At 36.3% G+C, this 19,885-nt stretch overlaps 2 protein-coding genes across 2 annotated transcripts in view; both read left to right on the top strand.

Annotated features, from left to right (window-relative positions):
- Nucleotides 9,106-14,198, top strand: LOC107617514 (65-kDa microtubule-associated protein 3). The gene is made up of 13 exons (XM_016319284.2): nucleotides 9,106-9,318; nucleotides 10,170-10,257; nucleotides 10,387-10,593; nucleotides 10,833-11,078; nucleotides 11,188-11,397; nucleotides 11,483-11,638; nucleotides 11,730-11,889; nucleotides 11,977-12,128; nucleotides 12,212-12,299; nucleotides 12,683-12,756; nucleotides 12,866-12,940; nucleotides 13,027-13,294; nucleotides 13,510-14,198. The coding sequence occupies exons 2-13, from the start codon at nucleotides 10,186-10,188 to the stop codon at nucleotides 13,935-13,937; spliced, it is 2,136 nt and encodes a 711-aa protein (XP_016174770.1). The 5' UTR covers nucleotides 9,106-9,318; nucleotides 10,170-10,185; the 3' UTR covers nucleotides 13,938-14,198.
- LOC107617515 (AT-hook motif nuclear-localized protein 6) overlaps nucleotides 15,072-19,885 on the top strand; it is a 6,472-nt gene continuing 1,658 nt past the window's right edge. Inside the window, exons 1-3 of the mRNA XM_016319286.2 lie at nucleotides 15,072-15,910; nucleotides 18,567-18,634; nucleotides 19,046-19,177. Coding sequence (XP_016174772.1) covers nucleotides 15,556-15,910; nucleotides 18,567-18,634; nucleotides 19,046-19,177 — 555 coding nt within the window. The 5' untranslated portion in view covers nucleotides 15,072-15,555. The remainder of the gene's footprint in view (nucleotides 15,911-18,566; nucleotides 18,635-19,045; nucleotides 19,178-19,885) is intronic.

Genomic DNA, 19,885 nt, shown 5'->3' with positions numbered 1-19,885 from the left:
AGTTGAGGGGAAGAATGTTTGTTCTCTAAACTGGTAAGTGAAATTGTTGAATGTACATGAAATCATATAAATATGCTTGATATGGCTTAGGTGATAATGACGGCACAGTTATTTATGTCAAGTGTGAACCACTTCACATTTTAATTACCAAATCTTCTTTTTTGCCTTTTGGAAGAGTTTGATGTGCTTAAAGTACCTGAAAAAGTCACTTTCAGTATATGAAATGAGAGAAAAAAATCGATATTATCATTTTTATTGTGTTTCTATTGTATTTCCTATTTAGATTTTCACTTGAAACTAAATTAAAATTGAGAAGTAACTAGAGTTACATGTCTTTTGATTCCAATTTCTTATTCTTGTTTTTAGTTCTAAAAAGATATAGCAAATTTTGCATGAAGAAGTGTCAGATTTATTTGAATGTTTATGCGGCGTTTATTGTAATGACTTTACTAGGAAGAAATAAAACGGTCGAAAATTATTAAGTGCTGCGTGTGTTTTTATGAAAAGATGAGATCCAAGCATGAAGATTTGATATTGTTTTTTGTGCTTACGTTATTTGTTTACTTTAGGGATAGAAGTAGTGGCCAACTGTCGTTAGGTGGAAGAATGAATAATAGAATTAGACGTGAGGCTTTAGAGCGTATTGTTGGTGAGGGTGATAGGAATTGTATCTCGGAGTTGAGAATGAACACAAATACTTTTTTAATTATCTTAGCGCATCACAAAAAAAATCGTAGTCTGCAGGTTAGATTTTGTAGGTCCAGAGAAATAGTTAGTAAATATTTAAATAAAGTTTTAAAGGCTGTTATATGTATTGAAAGCATTTTGTTTTCCAAGGCTACACCAGTTGAAGAGGATTGTATTGACCCCACATGGAGAAGGTTTAAGGTAGAGCTTATTCAATATTGTGTATGATTTTTTTTACCTGAAGGATTCTATATCTGAGTATCATAACTTTCTATGGATGATAGAGTTGCTTGGAAGCATTAGATGGCACTTATATAGAGGTGACAATCCCGAGTCTGAAAAGGCAAGATATCGAACAAGAAAGGGTAAAATCTGCAACAATGTCTTAGGAGTGTGTAACCGGGAGATGGATTTTGTTTATGTACTCAGTGGATGGGAGGGATCAACATCTGATTCACGGATACTTCGAGATACAATAACTCGTCGTAATAGTCTTAAGATACCCCACGGTAATTATGCCATCTTTGGATCTAAGCCTATACATATAGCTGGAGTTCACGATAGTTAAGCTTACGTTGTTTGCATTACTTGTCTATAGGTAATTACTATTTAGTTGATGCTGGTTACACAAATGGTCCGGGGTTTCTAGCACCGTATAGAGGCATTCGATATTATGTTAGAGAGTGGGCCCAAGGAGTACGTGCACCTTGCAATTACCAAGAATATTTTAATAGGATTCATTCTTCTGCCAGGAATATTATTGAGCGATGCTTTGGTTTGTTGAAGAAGAGGTGGTCAATCTTAAGAAACCCTAACTTGTACCCTCTAAAGACACAAACTCAAATAATTATTGCTTATTGTTTGCTGCAAAATTTTATTCGAAAGAGTATGGATATAGATCCGGAGGAGCAAGGTAGCATATTGGATGAATTTATGCCTGATGGAGATGAAGCACAGGACGGAATGATTGATGTGGTTGAAAACACAAACGAGTGGACACACTGGCGTGACAACATAGCAACTGAGATGTATGAAGAGTGGCGAACAAGTCGTATAGAGTAGAAATAGCTTAATTTGTGTTGGAGCAGAGTAACGAACATTATAATCGATTAAGTAGTGTTGTAATAGCACCATTTTAATTTGTAAGACTTGTTGTGAAGGGAAACATTGTAATAGCAACCTTTTATTTGTAATAGCAACTAGTTACAAATTTTGAAATAATATATACTAAGTTACAAATTGAGAAGAATGGCACGTACCCATTCCTTTCAAAACATGCTATAAGGTAAATTCACTTGACATGAATCGTGTCTAAACCCAACCCATTTATGCTTAAATATCTTTTGATCCCTTTCGAGTAAATTACTTAAATTAAATTACTCACAGGTTGCAATATTATCACAACATAAAACAACTTTCTTCAATAATAAAATGCATCATACGTGCAAATTTGACTAAAAATAAGTTTATACACATACTGAAACATGTATTCATTTTATTTTTTAAAAAAAATTACACAATTTGTCGCATGCCTGTTTCAATCCAAAGGTCAAACTACAACTTAAACAACAATACTATGACCAAGGCAATACAGACTACAGAAACAACAAGTTGAAGGAATGCTAACAATTTCAGAAACAAAACATCAGTATGCAGATTTTCAACTCGTTCGATCGACTTTAAATTGGAATTCAGTTGACAAGAGCAATCATCTCCAACTTCAGAATGTTGAATACTAGGACCTGCCCATCTAAACTATCCACATCGTCTTACAGGACAGGCATAATACTTTCTACCCGGGTTGGCAATGCTATTTGAGACTTGCAACGGAGCTCTTAAACCACACTAACAAAACCGTTCGTGTGTTACATTGCCGCTGTCATAGGAACCACTTGTAGATCTTCTACTTATAGAAGCAATTGTTAACCAGGCTGCTATACATTTAAGAGTAAGCAAAAATCAAAACAGCGATCAAGAAATAGTAACACAACACAAGATTCAATCAATTAGTCCAAATAAAATTATTTAATAGCTAATCAAAACAAATTTTTTTACAGATTTCAGATTGAATAGCTAGTTAAAACAGCGATTAAAAGTAGTTACACAACACAAGATTCAATCAACTAGTCCAAATAAATTATTTAATAGCTAATCAAAACAAATTTTCTTACAGATTTCAAATTGAATAGCTAGTCAAAACAACGATCAACAAATAGTAATACACCACCGGATCATACTTAATCTTGTTAATCAGACAAATCAGTTTGAGAGAATACATTTCCAATTCAAGATAACACACCAGTGTGCACTAATTCTGATAATGAAAAAGAGTGATAATAAGAACATAATTATGATAAATAGTTTTCAAGTCATCTTCTTTGTTTTTCTATATAGTAATTATCATAAATAAATTTATAAAATTAACAATCACAAATTCACAAATCAGCAATTAACAATCACAAATAAGGTAAAAAAAATTATAAAATTAACAAATGATGAAATCAACAATCAGCAATCACAAATTCACAAATCTTAAAAAAAAGATGACATAGAAATCAGAAATATAAAGTAAATGAGGGCAAATTAGAACTTGGCTATCAGAACTTCAAAAATTTTCAACAATTGATGAAGCACAAATAAGCAATTTTAAGCAAACCAGGGCAAATATCAAATCAGAAAATGAGGGATTTACATATTTTCATCCATATGAGGCCAAATCAGAAATGAGGGATTCACAAATCAGAAAATGAGGGATTCAAAAGTGTTGTACGAAATTATCAACTTTGAACTTCACAAAATTAACAAGTAAATAAGATGAATTGACAAAAGATACCAGGTCCGTTGAGAGAGAAAGAACGAAGACCAGAGACACAGCTCCGAGACGGTGGCGATGCAAAACACGGGCGCGCAAACGGCAACAAAATCACAAACCTTGGGGAGCAACTAGCACCACGAACGTGAACCGATGGAGAATTGGAGATGCGCCGTCGTCGTTCGGACCCTTGGAGGTGCTACCGGCGGTGGGTAAGTGATGAGCGGATAATTTATACGCTTTTTGGCATTGTTTTTAGTATGTTTTTAGTAGAATCTAGTTACTTTTAGGGATGTTTTCATTAGTTTTTATGTTAAATTCACATTTCTGGATTTTACTATGAGTTTGTGTGTTTTTCTGTGATTTCAGGTATTTTCTGGCTGAAATTGAGGGACTTGAGCAAAAATCAGATTCAGAGGTTGAAGAAGGACTGCTGATGCTGTTGGATTCTGACCTCCCTGCACTCAAAATGGATTTTCTGGAGTTACAGAACTTAAAATGGCGCGCTTCCAATTGCGTTGGAAAGTAGACATCCAGGGATTTCCAACAATATATAATAGTCCATACTTTGCCCAAGTTTAGACGACGCAAACTGGCATTCAACGCCAGCTCTCTGCCCAATTCTGGTGTCCAGCGCCAGAAACAAGTTGCAAAATGGAGTTCAATGCCCAAACTGGTACAAAAGCTGGCGTTCAACTCCAAGAATGACCTCTCCACGTGTAGACTTCAAGCTCAGCCCAAGCACACACCAAGTGGGCAGAAAGAAGTAAGACTGATTGGATGAAGACAGCAGGAAAGCAGAGGTTCAGAGGAACGAATGCATCTCCATACGCTTATCTGAAATTCTCACCACTGATTTACATAATTATTTCTATCCTTCTTTTATTATATAATTTTCGAAAACCCCATTACTATTTTATATCCGCCTGACTGAGATTTACAAGGTGACCATAGCTTGCTTCATACCAACAATCTCCGTGGGATTCAACCCTTACTCACGTAAGGTATTACTTGGACGACCTAGTGCACTTGCTGGTTAGTTATGCGAAGTTGTGAAGATATATTTAGACCATGGTTCTGTGCATCCGTTTTTGGTGCCATCGCCAGGGAATCAATTTCGAACAATAATTCACAACCTGAGTAACAATTTTGCATACCAGTAAGACTAGAGGATTCCTTCACCGGAAAAAGAGAGGAGAAGGGTAGAGGAGAGGATAAAGGGGGTTAGGGTTGCTTGCTGGGAAAAATGAAATTGGATTTGGGGGTTAGGGTTGTTAATTAAAATTAAAGGCATTTTTGTAATTTTAAGTTTTTAGTCTCTACTTTTATTTTAAACCAAACAAGATATTGAGACATAAATCAGTCTTGTACACTTCTACAACAAACACAATACTGATACTTATTTCTGGCTCTGTCTCTTGGTATCTGTCTCTGTCTCTTGGTCTCTGTCTCGCAAACAAACGCTACCTTAAGAATTGGAAATGTAATGTATTTGGCAATATTCAAAGGAGAAAGGAGAAAATCCTTAGAAGACTTTAGGGTATAGCATCGAGCCTAGACCTTAGCAACAATGATTTTGTAATCAGAATTCATAGTAGACTTTGGAAAGAATACGAGGAAATCTTATCTCATGAAGAAATGTTATGGCTCCAGAAGTCTAGGTGTAACTAGCTAGAGTTCAGGGACTGCAACATGAGATACTTTTATGGTACCATGCTTTCCAGAAGGCGTGAAAACAAGATTGAAGCTCTTCAAGACAGTGAAGGGAATTGGGTCCATGATAGAAATAGTTTAGGGTTAATGGCTACCTCTTTTTATTCTAAACTATATTCAGATGACTTACCTGATATCCCTTTCATTCTTCATAGGGCCTTCCCTAGTCTTAGTTCTGCTGATATTGACTCGGTCAACAGTATCATATCTCCTATGGAAGTCAGCGATTCTGTGTTTAGTATGGGCGCCCGCAAAGCGCTAGAAAGGGATGGCATTCAAGCTATTTTCTACCAGAGTAACCGGGAGGTTGTGGGTTTAGACGTGCAGATTGGTGAATCAGATGTTTCAGAACCCACAGGTCAAATCCACTGTCAACCTAAAGCAGATGAGGCCAATAAGCCTATGCAATGTGTCGTATAAATTCATCACTAAGATTCTTGCAAAGAGACTTAGAAGAGTGATGGAGGGGCTTGTTAAGCCTACTCAATGGTCAATGCAGCTTCATGCCTATCAGGCACAGCTCAGACAATATTATTATTTCACAGGAGATGATTAATTCTATGCATAACAAAAAGGGTAACAAGGGCTGGATGACTATTAAACTTGACCTCGAGAAAGCTTATGACCGTTTAAAATGGTCTTTATCAAGGATACCTTGCTTGATATAGGGTTCCTCACTCGCTTCATCGAGTTGATATGCACTTGTATTACGATAGCCAGAATGCGGGTACTCTAGAATGGGGAGTCTCTTGAGGAGTTTACTCCCACAAGAGGTATCCGTCAAGGGGACCCTTTATCTCCTTATATCTTTGTTCTATGTATGGAGAGACTTTCTCAGCTGATCTACGCTGCAATAGACCGTGGGTATTGGAAACCTATTCGGCTAAGCAGAGATGACCCTAATCTTTCTCACCTCTGTTTTGCCAATGATTTGATCCTTTTTGCAGAGGCTAGCTTGGAGTAGGCGGAAGTGATAAATAAAATCCTAGAAGCCTTCTGCAATAGCTTAGGGTAGAAGATTAGCAATGAGAAGGCAAGGATTCTTTTCTCCAAAAATGTAGGAAACACAGTTAGGGAGGATATTTTTGAAGCGCTATAATTCTCAAGAACAACTTATCTGGGCAAGTATTTGGGGGTTCCTTTGCTTCATTCTAGGGTGACCAAAGATGCATACAAAAATATCATTATCAAGCTGAATGGTTGGTTGAACAGCTGAAAAGCCTCTTCTCTGTCCCTGGCAAGGAGATCTACTCTGGTGAAATCTGTCATTTCTTCTATTCCTAGCTATACTATACAGACTGCTCTTTTACCTAACTCTACCTGTGAAACGGTTGATCGTAAATGTAGAAACTTTCTTTGAGGAGACACAGATAGTTCAAAGAAGATCTACCTCCTAAATTGGAGAGGAGTCAAAGACCCAAAAGTGTCAGGAGGTCTGGGAATCCATCATGCAAAGGAGCTAAACCATTCCTACATGATGAAGATTGGGTGGGGTCTTGTGGAAAAGAAAGACTATCTCTGGGTTAGAGTACTTAGATCGAAGTACAAGTGCGGCAATGACATCCCCTACCATTAGACGGAGAAGTAATTACTCCAATTTGTGGAAGAGAATATGTGAAACTTGGAAGGATGTTGAAAAGAACTCTATTTGGTGCATTGGCAATGGCAATCACATAAATTTTTGGGACAACAATTGGGTTCCATAGTTTAGACCACTAAGACCTTTCTCAACTCAGGTAGCGAATACTCTTAATTATGAGTCCTCTCTAAATAATTCCCTCTTGGTTTTAGGTGGCTGGGATGATGGAAAGCTGAACAAATGGCTACCAGAGAAGATTGTGAAAAAGAAATCCTGGCAATGGCCCCTCCCTTCCCGTGGAAAGGCTTGAGTCAGATCGCTTGGAATCCTTTGACAGACGGAACCTTTACTCTCAAGATAGCTTACCTAGCACTAGAAGAGAGCTACTCTCCTCCTGACCGACTGTTTAAGCTCATGTGGAATTGGAAGGGACTAGAGGATTTGGACCTTCATTTGGCTTGTGGCAAATGAGGCGATTCTAATAAATGCTGAGAGGATGAGAAGACGTCTTACTACGGATGCGAAGTGTGTCAGGTGTGGGTGGCATGAGAAAAATGTGTTGCATGTTTACGGGATTGCCACTATGCAAGACTGATTTGGAAACTTATTGCTCCTCCTATCAATTACATGGACTTCACTAGCCTAAACATCAGGTATTAGATCATCACGAATCTAACTTATGCAGATGATTGGTCTCTGATTTTTGGGTTGACTATTGCTTTCCTCTGGTATTGCAGAAATAAACTAGTGTTTGAAGGCACTTTCACTCATCCCTCCACGGCAATAGCTTCCATCAAAGCTCAGGCTCGTGAGCTCATGAAATTGGCGTCAAACAAGTTGGTTTAAAAAAATAATAGCTCTGATTCAAGTAAATTGATTAAATAGTTTCTCCTTCATGAAAACTTCATGAAACTCAATGTGGATGGCTCCTTCTTCGGTAGTAGCAATAATGGTGCGTGTGGGAGAATCCTGTGTGATCACATGGGTTGTTTCTGTAAAGCTTTCACCTCCGATTTGGGGAGATGCTCCATCAGGCATGTCAAATTGTGGGGCATAATTAGGGGGCTCCAAATCACTATTGAAAGTGAAGTGTAGAAGCTGATGGTTGAATTTGACTCGCTAGCGACTATCAACTTGATTAATGATGGGTGCAGCATTCTCCACCGCTGTAGATCCCTAGTCAATGACATAAATACCCTTTCCAGCCGAATCCAGATTGTCAAATGGGTGCACACCTTGCGTGAAGCTAACCATGTCGTAGATCTACTAGCGAAAAAAGGGCAAGAGCTCCCGTATGGAATGCAAGTGTTCGACCACCCTCCCCCTGAGATTAGATATACTTTAATTCTAGATAGCTTTGGCACCCTCAGAATGAGGGGTACTTAGTTTTGTTGCTGTTTGGTTTTGTTTTCTTGTTTTGGGGTTTTTGACCCTCATCCTTCACCAAAAAAAAAAAAAAAAAAACATAGTAGGGGGGTTTTCAAAAAGTGTTGCTAAAATTAAAATAACACTTTTTTATTGTTAAGTAACACTTTTTAAAAAATAGAGTAAAGCATCGTTTTTATCCCTAACGTTTGGGGTAAGTCCTATTTGTGTTCCTAACATTTAAATCGTCCTATTTGTATCCCTAACGTTTATAAAAGTGAGTTAATGTTATCCTGCCGTCAATTATACTAATAAATCAGATTATATTTTTCAATTATTCTTACTTTGATGTATTCATTCTAAATTTGGTCTCACTTGAATGTGTTTGATTTCAATATTGTACCCACTATTTGTGTTTAGGTTCAATTATGTCCCTAGAAAAGTGAATTATGTAAATGTTGTAGGAATTAATTTCAACTTTTAATGAGCTATTTTTTGGAGTAGATCATTGGTTCTGTCTCAGACATTTGTATTCTAACTTCAAAAAGAGATTTTCAAAACTCAAACTAAAGCTCATGATGTATAATTGACGGCAGAAAAACATTGAATCACTTTTACAAACGTTAGGGATACAAATAAGACGATTTAAACGTTAGAGATACAAATACGACTTACCTCAAACGTTAGGAACAAAAACGATACTTTACTATAAAGATGTAAGTTTACATATCTTTCTTTTATGGAATGAAAGAGAGATTAAAAAAATTAGGACTCACATTTTAAATATTAATAAAATAATAAAAAAATTAACTAATCTTTCTACTTTGGAATTGTTTGGACTTTGGACAAAGCAGGTAACATAACAGACAGAGAGCAATAAATAAATGGAAATCAAAATGGATCCAAAAGCGCTCGTCAACGGTCCCCTCCAAATCATAACGGCTACTTTCCCTCCCCCCTTCCTGCTCTCATCAAATTCAAACTTCAAATCAAAAACCCTTACTTCAACAAAAGACTCTAGACTCTCTCTCTCTCTCTCTCTCTCTCTCTCTCTCAAAATATCCAATCGTTTTCCCTCTTCCTCTTGGACAAAAGAAAAATCGAATCACGAAAAAATTCAGTCAAATCATTTTTGACTTGTGTTCTTCTTGTTGTTGTTCAGGTTAGTTTCCACTCACTCCATTCACTGATTTTCACTTATTTCACATTTGAGATTCTGTTCTGTTTCGGAGGGTAGGGGGAAGTGGAAGTAGCCAAAAAAAAAAAAAAACCCCTAACACTGCGAGATCGAAATGCCTCAGATGTTAAAATAAAGTAAAAATAAAAAAAATTCGGACACGTTCGATTTTGGTTTTGAAAAATGTAGCTAGTTTCATGTTTCTCTCCAGCTCAGATCGATATTAGCGTTTCTCTGAATCAGATTAATAGAACAAACCCGGTCGCGTTTTTTCCCCTCTTCCTTTCTATTCTTAAAATAAGTTTGAAATTAAAGTTTCGGGATTCAATTATCTGTTTTTGATTTATTTACTGGTGTTCGTTTCTACATTTGATACGGTGGGATTCAGAAATTTAAGTTCTAGGGATCTGCCATTTTTGCTGCAGTGTTGGTAGTGGAGTATTTTTTTTTTCTTCCTTAGTGTTGAGCTGTTTTGCTCCCTCGGAACCATCATTGTATTAATCGGTGTGGGTTTAGGGTTCCGAATTACTTGTTTTTGTACGGGAATGATGGCTACCTCTTAGCGACTACAGTTATTGCATTTGGACCTCAGTCAAAATTGATACTAATTTCCTTTCTACAGTTAGGATCGGTTAGTTGAAAGCATTTCTTTTCCTTTGAGAAAAAAACTGTTATTTATTTGTAAAAATTAGAAATTGCTTTCCTGTTGCTGCAAGTATTTACTTGATTTCCATATCTGTCAATGTGACCCATTAATTCGCAGTCAAATTTACAACGCGGATTTGTGTCTTAAACTTTTGCAAGTATTTATGACTTATGAGAGTGTGTTTTGGCAGGTAGAAGTGTTCCAAAATGTCTCAACCTCAAAGTGATCCCCTTTTGCAAGCTGAAACAACTTGTGGGTCCCTCTTGTATGAACTTCAGGTAAAAACATTCATTCATGCTTTCTGCAGTTATCTTTTCTGGGGTATCCTCCCCAACCAGCAGATGAATTGAAGAATATACAGAGAGACTTTGAAGAAAATCTCATGGGTTTCCTTATTTAATTACCAGATAATATGGGATGAAGTCGGGGAGAATGAGACTGAGAGAGATAGAATGCTTTTTGAGCTTGAACAAGAGTGCCTAGAAGTATATAGAAGGAAGGTTGATCATGCCAATCGTAATAGAGCTCAATTAAGGCAGGCAATTGCTGATTGCGAGGCGGAACTTGCGGCCATTTGTTCAGCAATGGGGGAGCGACCAGTCCATACTAGGCAGGTTAGAGATGTTTTATGAATTGCTAATTTTCTTATTGTCGTTTTAGTGCATCGCTGTGTTTTGACTGATGGCTTTGCCAAAGAGATTCTGAGTGAAACTGTGCATAATGACATGATTTATCTGACCGTAATTGAAAGTGGTAAATTAGCATTTAAAAGAAATTTGCATCCTCTCTTATCTGATATAGTGATATATTGGTTAAGACTAATAATATGATTTTTATCTCTGTTGTTTTCTAGTCTGATCAAAATGCTGGAAGTTTAAAGGAAGAGCATGCAAGAATTCTGCCACAGTTGGAGGAGATGCGTAAAAGGAAGTCTGAGCGTAGAAATCAATTTATAGAAGTTCACGAGCAAATTCAAGTTATCTCAATGGAGATTTATGGACCAAGAGAATATATTCCAGCTGTTGTAGATGAAACTGATTTGTCCTTGAGAAAACTTGAAGATCTGCACAAACAGCTGCAGGCACTTCAGATTGAAAAGGTAATGTTTGCTTTAGTTCATATTTTACCGTTTGATCAACTTACAGCATCTTCTCTAGATACTGTATTACTATAAAGCTAATGATGCTTGTATCTTCTTTTGAATGCAGAGTAGTCGCCTCAAAAAGGTCCAGGAGCACCTGTATACGTTGAACTCTCTATGCTCAGTGCTTGGTCTAGACTTTAAGCAGACAATCAATGAAATCCATCCCAGCTTAGGCGAATCAGAAGGATCTAACAGTGTAAGTAATGATACCATCCAACGATTGGCTGTTGCTATACAAGAACTACGCGAAGTAAAATTGCAGAGAATGCAGAAGGTAAAGACTTATTCTGTCACTTTGTCAATTGAATTTTGTGTTCTTTCCTTTCTGGTTGATAGTCAAAGTTGCTTTGATTTGACAGCTCCAAGATCTTGCAACATCAATGTTGGAGCTCTGGAACTTGATGGATACACCTATTGAAGAGCAACAGATGTTTCAGAATGTTACATGTAACATAGCTGCTTCAGAACATGAAATAACTGAAGCTAACACCTTGTCTGTGGACTTCATCAAATGTGTGAGTTATAAGTTACTTGACTAAAATATTTGTAAAGCTACATGTTTTGGCTATGTGTTGAGTTCATGGCGAAGTAATAATTTTCATGCAGGTTGAAGCAGAAGTATCAAGATTAGAAGAGTTAAAATCAAGCAAAATGAAAGAGCTTGTTTTGAAGAAGAGAACAGAACTAGAGGAGATATGTCGAAAGACTCATCTGGTTCCAGAAATAGATAGTGCTGTTGAATATGCTGTTGAAGCTATAGAGTCCGGTAAGTACTACTTTATCCTAAGGAATTTCTGGACACAAATGTAAATACTATTTCCTTTGGAAACTTATAAAGCCTGTCTCTTTGCAGGAACTGTGGACCCTGCTTGTGTGCTTGAACAAATTGAGGTTCAGATTGCTCAAGTTAAAGAGGAAGCTTTAAGCCGAAAAGAAATACTTGAAAAGGTTGAGAAATGGTTGGGAGCCTGTGATGAGGAGTCTTGGCTTGAGGAATACAACAGGGTTAGTTGCCTGCATCATCCTGCCACTATTCCATTTCAACTTTTTTTTCAGTTCATGCTTACGACATTTTGTTAATATTCCAGGATGACAATCGATACAATGCTGGGAGAGGTGCTCATCTTACACTCAAGCGAGCTGAGAAAGCACGTGCCTTGGTTAATAAAATCCCAGGTATTTTATAGATCTTTATGGTATCTTTATTTGTGGTGATTTGTAACTATATTATCACTAAGCGATATAAAGCAACAAGCTTAAAATTGGAAAAAGGAACCTGCACTTGAAATAGATTCAGTGGACTACATTACGTAATTCTGTGTGAATTTGACATAATTTTTGTACGGAGAGGTGCCACTGCCAAAATGAGCCGATATCAATATTCTGCATACCAAAATTAACAGTACTGGTTTAAATTATGGGTCTAATGATATTGTTTTTCCTTTCTTATTCCACCACATTCATCATTCAACATTTCTCTGCTAAACATTCTCATCTGCTTCCTGCGTAAAAGATTATTGTGCCTGTTCTAAAATCTAACTTCTCTTTCTTGCAAATAGCAATGGTAGATGCATTGACTTCAAAAACTTTAGCATGGGAAAAGGAAAAAGGCATTCAGTTCACCTATGATGGTGTAAGTTCTCTTTCTACTTTATCATTACCATTTTTTTATAAGAATATTTGGTTTGGTTGCTCAAATAAATTTGCTGCAAAATGATTCCTGCTTTTGTGTTGCTTTCTAGATTCACCTGCTCTCCATGCTGGAAGAGTACAACATATTACGGGAAAAGAAAGAGCAAGAACGCCGCAAGCAGCGGGTATGGGCATCTTACTCAAAACCATATACAATAAATATATACTTTGTTATTTCTTCAAAACATCTAAATTTATTTTTCTATTTCAGGATCTGAAGAAACTTCAGGGACAAATGATAGCGGAACAGGAGGCACTATATGGGTCAAAACCGAGCCCTTCGAAGCCCCAGAGTGTAAAGAAGGGACCTAGGATGTCAACTGGTGGGGCAGCTAGTCGAAGAGTTTCCCTCGGAGGAGCAATGATTCAAACTCCAAAACCTGATTCAAAAGCTAATTCTCGTGTTGCAAGAAAGACTGATAAAGCACGCCAAGTTGAGCAGAATTACTTGGATGATGGTGTTTCATGTTTATCATCAGGTATTTCTTTAAATTCTACTGTTTTCCTTTATCCTGGTAAGAGTTAAGACTGTTTGTGGAACCAAATAATGGTTTGTGCATTATTTTAATTAACATAGAAGACAAGTCAACACATGTAACTTTCATGTTGGTGTTTTTGTCTTCCATAAGTTGAACAAACATATGCATTTAGAACTATTATTTTAATATTCTTTGTTCTCCCCATGTTTATGTAGCTAGAAGAGGACTAGATATTGCTGGTGTTCCTGTAAAAAAGTATTCATTTGGTGCCGGGAGCACTCATGACATAGAACCACCACCTCTTGCTCGACTGCCTTTTTCGCCTATCACTTCGAAAGTATCATCAAATACGAATATGGCAAATGCCAAGGATGAATTGAATATACAGAGTGAGAAGTTGCAGAAAACAATTTCACTTAACAATATGCCATTCTCTACTCCCTCAAAGACAGCTGCTATTGTGGTGGATGATGAGAATAGAACACCAAAGGCAATGCCAATTCCCGTCCCTTCTACACCTTCCACTGTTTCAGTTCCAATGAAGATGGTCATGACTCCAGCTCCTGCTTTTGGAGGTGGTGAATTGGTCCGTGACATTGAATATTCCTTTGAAGAAAGACGTCTTGGTTTTGTTGTACAATGATTCTTTGGTTGTCTTGTTTCATCATCTATTCTAAAATCATTAATCATGAGTCAATTGTAATTGGCTTCCTGATTGTGTGTATACAAGATGTGGACGTAGAACTAGGTTGTGAAACCAACTAATATGAGATTATGCAGTCTCATCTGAATTTTTTTTAATCATCGTCTTCTGATAATATATGGAAAATAGTGTTTGGATTTTGCATTCTTAAATGGATTATGAAAGCAAGAACATGCGGGACACTGTTTCGAGCTTTGACCATGTCTTTGTTTATAATTTTCTTTTCCAAATCAAGATTGTATATATGATGTGTACAATTCAGCTCACCAAATAATACAAAATTTGGAGCAAGTAGCTGATTTTTACCATAATATCAGTTACTTTACATAAAGGGAGAATAGAGCACCTAAATATAGGGGCAGGCATCATGGCTTACCGAGTCTCAACAAATTTTCTGGTAAGCATGAATTGCGCCCATTTTTAATTATATTGATTATTAATTATTAATTATTATTCTTATAAATTGGAAAAAGTAGGTTTGGAGCTTTTGGTCAACAGAAGCTGTGAATGAGGAAGATAAAGTGAAAAAGGATAGAACATGTATCAAGAGAATGAGGGAGGAAATTAAAAAAGCAAAAGAGAGGAGAGAGCATGCGCTTCAGCGCTTACAGTGGCAAATACATTAGAATCACAAAACCAAAGAGGGTATTCCAAATTACTACATTATTATTTGTGTATAAATTCATCCATTTGAGTTGCTTGGTCAACTTTTGAAACTGAAAAGACAAAGAAATTGTCAGTAGTTGAGGTAATGCAGTGGCTCCAACCCTAGCTTTACAGCTTTGAAATTTTTCTTTAAAGAAATACCTTTAATTAAATAAATGCTAGTTTTATATAAAAAAGGCATTTTCTTTCCTTTTCAAAAATATTACATATTTTTTTAATGCTATTCAAATTAAGCATCCGCATTCACAGCCATTTATTAAATCAACTTTATTAAATTTCCAAGACGGACGTGAAACAATTTCTTAACCAAAATCTATACTTTGAATTTAACAATTAAAATATTAATTAATAATTAAATTTACAATATTTAATTACTTTATTTTAAACATTTATTTAATTTTTCCAATTTTTCCCCTTTCTACTTTATTTATTTACTCCACCTTTTCCTGCAAAACCCTAAAATTCGTGTATCAACTCTGGAGAATTTGTGCGCCAGAGTCTGTATTTTTCTCTGTAATTGTACAATTTTTTTTCATAAAATTCTGTTAATCTCGAAGCTTTCGATTTTCTCTGCAATGGTGAGGATTTGAGCTCACATCATCGCGATTTTCTCGGAACCCCAAGCTCAAGCGCCTCCAATTTCTCTTCTGGGTCATCACCTTTTCAACAAAAGATTACGTTTCTGAAGTTTCCCTTCAGATTGTAAATTTTTCCTCGCATTCGAATCTATTACTGTTACCGAAGTTTGACATTTCTTTCCCTTAAAGAACAATTATTTTTCCTGATTTTTTATATGTTTTGAGCTTGAAAACGCTTGAATCTTCAATGTTGAGGGTTTAAGCAAGTTTTTAAGCTTTTGGGGTGTCTTAGTTTTCCTTTGATTAGCATAAAAATGGAAGAAAAAGAGAATTTTGGTGCTGGGCATGCAGTGGTAGGTGATGCTAGTGCCCCAGAGAGCTTCCACGTGGCGCCCAGAGTTGAGACCTTAGATTTTTCCGGTGCCTCCACGCCGGTGCCAGCAACGGGGACCGATGGGAAGAAGAAGAGAGGAAGGCCTAGGAAGTATGGACCGGATGGGAAGCCAACGGCGGTGGCAGCAGCAGGGGCGCTGTCGCCGATGCCGATATCGGCATCAATTCCGTTGACGGGAGAGTTCTCAGCCTGGAAAAGGGGTAGAGGGAAGCCTGTTGAGTCCATCAAGAAGTCATCATATAAGTTTGACTTTGAAAGTCCAGGACCAGGACCAGGTAAAATTATATATAGCTCTTACTTAGTTTGATCTTGTTTTGAATTTTGACCTTTGAGTTTAAAGGATCTTTTATGTCTTAAGATTGGTTACTTATTGTGTTCTTTAATTTTTAGTTTGGCTTTTATACTGTTACATTTGTAGTGGTTGAGAATTGAGTATATGAAAGTAATAAATGAGTGCATTTTTCTTACCTGAAGTGGCTCTTGTCATTTACCTCATTTTTTGAGGAATATCATAATTTGTTTTCAACCCTTTGAGATCTAATTAGTTTGGAGGTAATCGTTTGGAGTTTGGGAGTTACCTTTTGTGATCTGTGTTTTTAGTAGTTAATAGTTGCTAGTTTGTTTCTTGGAATTGATTTTCAGTAATAATAGAGTTTATCTTGGGTGGTAGGGTGGGGGATAGGAGTGGACCCTTAGATTCCTTTTCAGATCTAGAAACTACAAATATAAGTGGTGAGATGGATGAGGATATTTTGTTTTTGTGGTTGAAAAGTGAAAATTTTTTTGTTGTTGTTTCAGATAGCATATGGTACTCTTTATTTTCCTTTATCATGGACGAAAAAACATGTCATAACCTAGCCATGCAAACAATTAGACCTAAATAAACTACTGCATGTTCAACTGATTGAGTATAGTACATAACCTATGTGACTTAGTATGCTTCTAGTCAATTGAATTGGCATGAGTAAAAAAAAATGGGTTGCATTATTGGAATTTTAGTCAGGAAAGTTTTCAATCAATTGAGTGTATACTTGCAGGATGTTAAAAGTGGCTTTAGAATGATAATGTTTTATTTGTATATCAATTTAATGTAGTGAAATATCTTGTTAAGTGCATGGAAGAACACAAGGCATGTTTGGATGGAGGAGAGGGTGAGGCTTCTTGCATAACTATTACCTATAGGTTGGGGAGGCTTTATAAATTAGAGCTAGGATTTAAGGTATCTTCAATTTTGGAGGATCTTAAATATCAAAATGAAGGGGAAGAAATAATTTCTTAATCCATTAGGGTCTCAATGATTTCTATTTACAATTCCTATGTTTGGTGCATAGTTTTTTATTGCGGATGGCGGCTCATGGCTGTGAGCCAAAAATCCACCATAAAATAATGGTGGATGGCGTTGCGAGAAATGGTGGATTACCTAAAAAAATGCATATATATGTACAAAAACATGCAGAAAAATTGCAAATATAATAAACTATAAAATATAATCTATATAATCATTTTTCTAGTTATAAGACATCCAATTAATGCAGCAAATATAATAGCAAATTTAGCAAATAAACATAAGACATAGAACATAAAAACTAAAAACTTAAAAGAAAGACCAAAGTCATTGTCTCATCATGTCTTTAAACTAACAAATGATGAAATAAACCATCTAAATTCTAGCTCTCATCAACTTCATCCAAATTAACACGATTATTATCGTGTCCCTCTGCCCCCTCATCATCATCTGATTCAGTATCATTAGAATCAAGGGCTGGTCTGGAAGTTGACATAGTGAACTGAACTGAATGGAAAAAAAATTGGAGAAAGAGAGGTTTATGAGGGAAGAGAAGGAGACAGTGAACTGAACGGAAAAAAAAAGAATGTATGTAACTACGAACCAGAAAAAGAGGGAACTGTGGTGATGAGCGGCGGCGACAACCAGGGGCGACGGGCGGTGACAACCAGCGGCAACGACGTGGTGGCGGTGAACGGCGACGGGCAGTGGCGAAGATCGGCGGCAACGGGAAGCACAGAGAAGAGAGAACAGAGATGGAGAGACGTTTTTTACGTGAATAAGAGAGGAAGAGAAGTTTTTGAATAACAGAGGCTGATTAGCGTTACATGTATCACTTAGGGTTTCCTAATTTACCCAACTGCCCTCACATTTTTTTAAAAGTCCGAAAAAACCTGCCATTAACGCCATTTTCATGGCGTTCCGCCTTGGCGCCACCGCAATTGCGGCCGCCTTTTCACCTGTCGTGAAAAGCCTCTGTATGGCGGTGAGGCCAAATTCCGCCACGCCATACCGTTATGGCGCCGTCATATCCGATATTTCAAATCACTTTTGGTGAAGAAAATAGTAAGAATAGAAGATGAAATTGGGGAACAAGGTTTTCTTGGTTTCACTATTTTCTTTGTTTACTTCATGAAATTCTAAAACTGAAAAATATAGAAAATAAAAATAGTGAAAGAAGCAAAATAGACCCTTATTCTCTTCCCTTTCTACCTGCGGTTTTGTGCCTTCTTTGTCTCCCATGTTAGCAATTCCTATATTGACTGTGACAATGCTGTACCTGAACTTGTAGTCAATCTCGGTTCATTAATTATGTTTATGAGGTTTTCTTCTTTGTCTTTGTACATTCTTAAGGAGGTACATAGTGCCATTAAGTATAGAAAAGTTGAATATTTAACAAATTTTAGCGAAAGCATGAGTACATCTATAGTAGCTTGTGTATAGCTATGATATCTACTACATTGTTGCTAAGCATACGTTTAGAATGCCCTAAGTACCACATAGTAGATTAGGTTCTTTTTTTTTTACTTGATTAGTGAAGCAAAGTTAATAATACAAGCAAAATTAGGATTATTATTATTTGAATTAGATTAGATAACAAGTTTCTCTACAGACTCTGTCATCTTACCATATATGCCATTTTGTAGGTGAGGGAATCCAATACTCAGTTGGTGCCAATTTTACACCACATGTACTTACTGTAAATGCTGGCGAGGTATTCTATTCAACTCCCTTGAATTCTATATACTGAAGGGCAGTTACTAGTTAATTTATCGTTTCACTCTTATTGATTTGTGCATGAATGCCATATACAGAACACAGCCATTCATTTTCTTTGAAACCTGAATGCCACAAATTTTATAGAGAAAGTTTTCAATTAGAAAGATTATCTTGCTCTTGTCTTTTACCTGGATGCTCCCTTTGATCACATTATTTTTTTCGTTAACATTAATTATAGAGATGATAACTTACTGGATTGGCTGGACTGTTGAAAGAAAAATAAGTGGAACAAATTATGATTTTGTTTGGGCAACCCTGATGCTTGGTGGTTATGTTATAATTGTTTGCATGTAGTGTTTTTTTCTTTTTTTTTTTTTTTTGTTGATGTTGCTATGGCCTGTCTCAGGATGTTACTATGAAAATTATGTCTTTTTCTCAACAAGGATCACGAGGTATATGTGTTCTCTCTGCAAATGGCACGATTTCAAATGTTACACTTCGACAACCAACATCTTCTGGGGGTACTTTAACATATGAGGTTAGTGCAATCCTGTTTCATCAATCATCAGCACCAAAAGAAAATGTGTTTGTGTTGTCTTAAACAATGAAAAGATGTTTAAATAACATTTAATCAATCACAGAAGAGGTACTGGTAATGAATTTGGTTATGAATAATATTCAGCCATGTATGTCTGCTGTTGTATCTTTTACTTGTTAGATATCCTTCATGAGTTTTCAAATGCACTCCAAAATTCAAAGCTTCATATATGTGCTTAATTTTTACCGTCTTTACAAAGAAAGGAATGGTAAGTGTTATTGAGAATAAATGATAAATGTATGCATATACTGATATACTGTACATTCTTTGAATTTTAAAATAATTTGCAATCGATGCTTTCTTGTGGAGAAATATGTTGGATTTTATGTCGGGCCTGTGGAAATATCTTTTCTTTTCTTTTTTTTTTTTTTTTTTTTTTGTAATTCAGCTTCTCTTCCAGTACTTTGTGTGGTAGCGGATGGTATCATTTACATCAATTTTAGCCTAAGTTTCATGAATACGGGTACGGTACTTGTATCCTGTACATGATACGAAAGTTCTAAAAAAAGAGTACGAGTATGTCAGTAAATAGTGATTTTCAACTAATAAAGTATGTTTTTATGTCAAATTTAACGTTAAAATAATCTAAATAATTAATCTTAAATTAAAAAATAAATATTTAAATAGTCTAAATAGTCAACTTGATGT

The sequence above is a fragment of the Arachis ipaensis genome, chromosome B09 (assembly GCF_000816755.2).
Source record: "Arachis ipaensis cultivar K30076 chromosome B09, Araip1.1, whole genome shotgun sequence".
Lineage (NCBI taxonomy): Eukaryota > Viridiplantae > Streptophyta > Magnoliopsida > Fabales > Fabaceae > Arachis > Arachis ipaensis.
The sequence above is the reverse complement of the archived record's forward strand: the minus strand, read 5'-3'. Positions and strand labels throughout refer to the sequence as shown.